We start from the raw sequence: 1,475 nt of genomic DNA on the forward strand, positions 1-1,475 counted from the left end.
ATTACGGTTGTATGATTAGGTCAATTGCATATCTTCTTCGTTGGAAGAACAAGGGTCCTTTACCCAGTAACATTCCCGATACTGGTAGATCCCGTAGAGGAATTCGTTATCTTACGCTTGTCGAAATAGCTCATGCTGAGCTTCTCATTCTTCGTTTAATACAACGTGAAAAGTTCAGCGCTGAATTGAAACTTCTTGAAGCCGCTCGAACCAAGAATCCAAATAGATTCAAAGGTTCCTTTAAAAGTCAAGCTAAATTTGACGAACTGAACCCCTTTATTGACGATGACGGTTTGATTCGAGTAGGGAGTCGTTTAAAACACTCTGATTTGCTCTTCAATCAGAAGCATCCAGTGCTGCTACCAAGTAATCACCACGTTTCCGATCTCATAATTCGTGATGCACACCATCGAAATTTCCATGGTGCAGTTCAATCTACGCTCTATGCCGTACGTGAAAGGTTCTGGATTCTCAATGGAAAGAATCAAATTAGACACGTGCTGCAGAGATGCGTTCCTTGCATTCGTCAAAAACCAAAATTCCCACATGCAAAAATGGCCGATTTGCCAGAACCGCGGGTAGTTCAATCCCTTGCGTTCATCAATACGGGAGTCGATTACTTCGGTCCGATCCTGACTAAAGAAAAGAAGGAACGCAATCGAAGTTTTATCAAATCTTATGGGTGCGTTTTCGTGTGCATGGCCACCAAAGCGGTTCACATCGAAGTAGCTTCTGATCTATCAACCGTCGAATTTTTGGCATGCTTTCGTAGATTCATTAGCATACGCGGTAAACCGCAGCAAGTGTTCTCCGATAACGGAACAAACTTTACGGGAGCTAATAATGAGCTCAAGAAAATTTACGAATTTCATGCAAGCCAAGAATTCAAGGATACCGTCCAAAATTATGCCGCGTCGGAACGAATCGAATGGCATTTTAATCCGCCCCTCTCTCCGCACTTCGGCGGACTCTGGGAAGCTGCGGTCAAAAGCTTTAAGCACCATCTTACCCGTGTTATGAAAGATCAAAAATTTACGTACGAACAACTAGATACGTTGCTGAAGGAAATTGCGGCCGTTTTAAATTCTCGACCGTTATACTCTATCTCTGCGGATCCTAACGATTCGCTAACTGTGACACCTGCTCACAATCTAATCGGCCGTCCATTCAATTTCTTATTAGAACAAAACTTTGTTTCAGTGCCGGATAATCGTCTGACTCCATATCAACTCATAACCAAGGCCAGACAAGATTTTTGGAGCAAGTGGCACAAAGAATATTTACATGAACTGCAAACGAGGCAAAAGTGGTTGAATTCTACTGCACTTTGGTACCCGGTACTGTCGTCGTGTCGATGGAGGACAATTCCGCGTGCGCAAGATGGCCGCTGGGTGTGGTCGTCGAGGTTCACCCTGGGAGCGATGGCATCGCTAGGGTAGCTACCATCAGGACAGCGTCAGGACTTTACAAGCGAA

General features: G+C 44.4%; 1 protein-coding gene across 1 annotated transcript in view; it reads left to right on the plus strand.

Moving 5' to 3' along the window:
- The window catches only part of LOC117170562, a 1,408-nt gene extending 190 nt beyond the window's left edge, over positions 1–1,218 (plus strand). The window contains exons 2-3 of the mRNA XM_033357395.1: positions 20–497; positions 1,201–1,218. Of these exons, the coding sequence (XP_033213286.1) occupies positions 20–497; positions 1,201–1,218 (496 nt within the window). The remainder of the gene's footprint in view (positions 1–19; positions 498–1,200) is intronic.
- Positions 1,219–1,475: the final 257 nt, after the last annotated feature.

This window comes from Belonocnema kinseyi, chromosome 4 (assembly GCF_010883055.1).
Source record: "Belonocnema kinseyi isolate 2016_QV_RU_SX_M_011 chromosome 4, B_treatae_v1, whole genome shotgun sequence".
In the NCBI taxonomy this organism is placed as follows: domain Eukaryota; kingdom Metazoa; phylum Arthropoda; class Insecta; order Hymenoptera; family Cynipidae; genus Belonocnema; species Belonocnema kinseyi.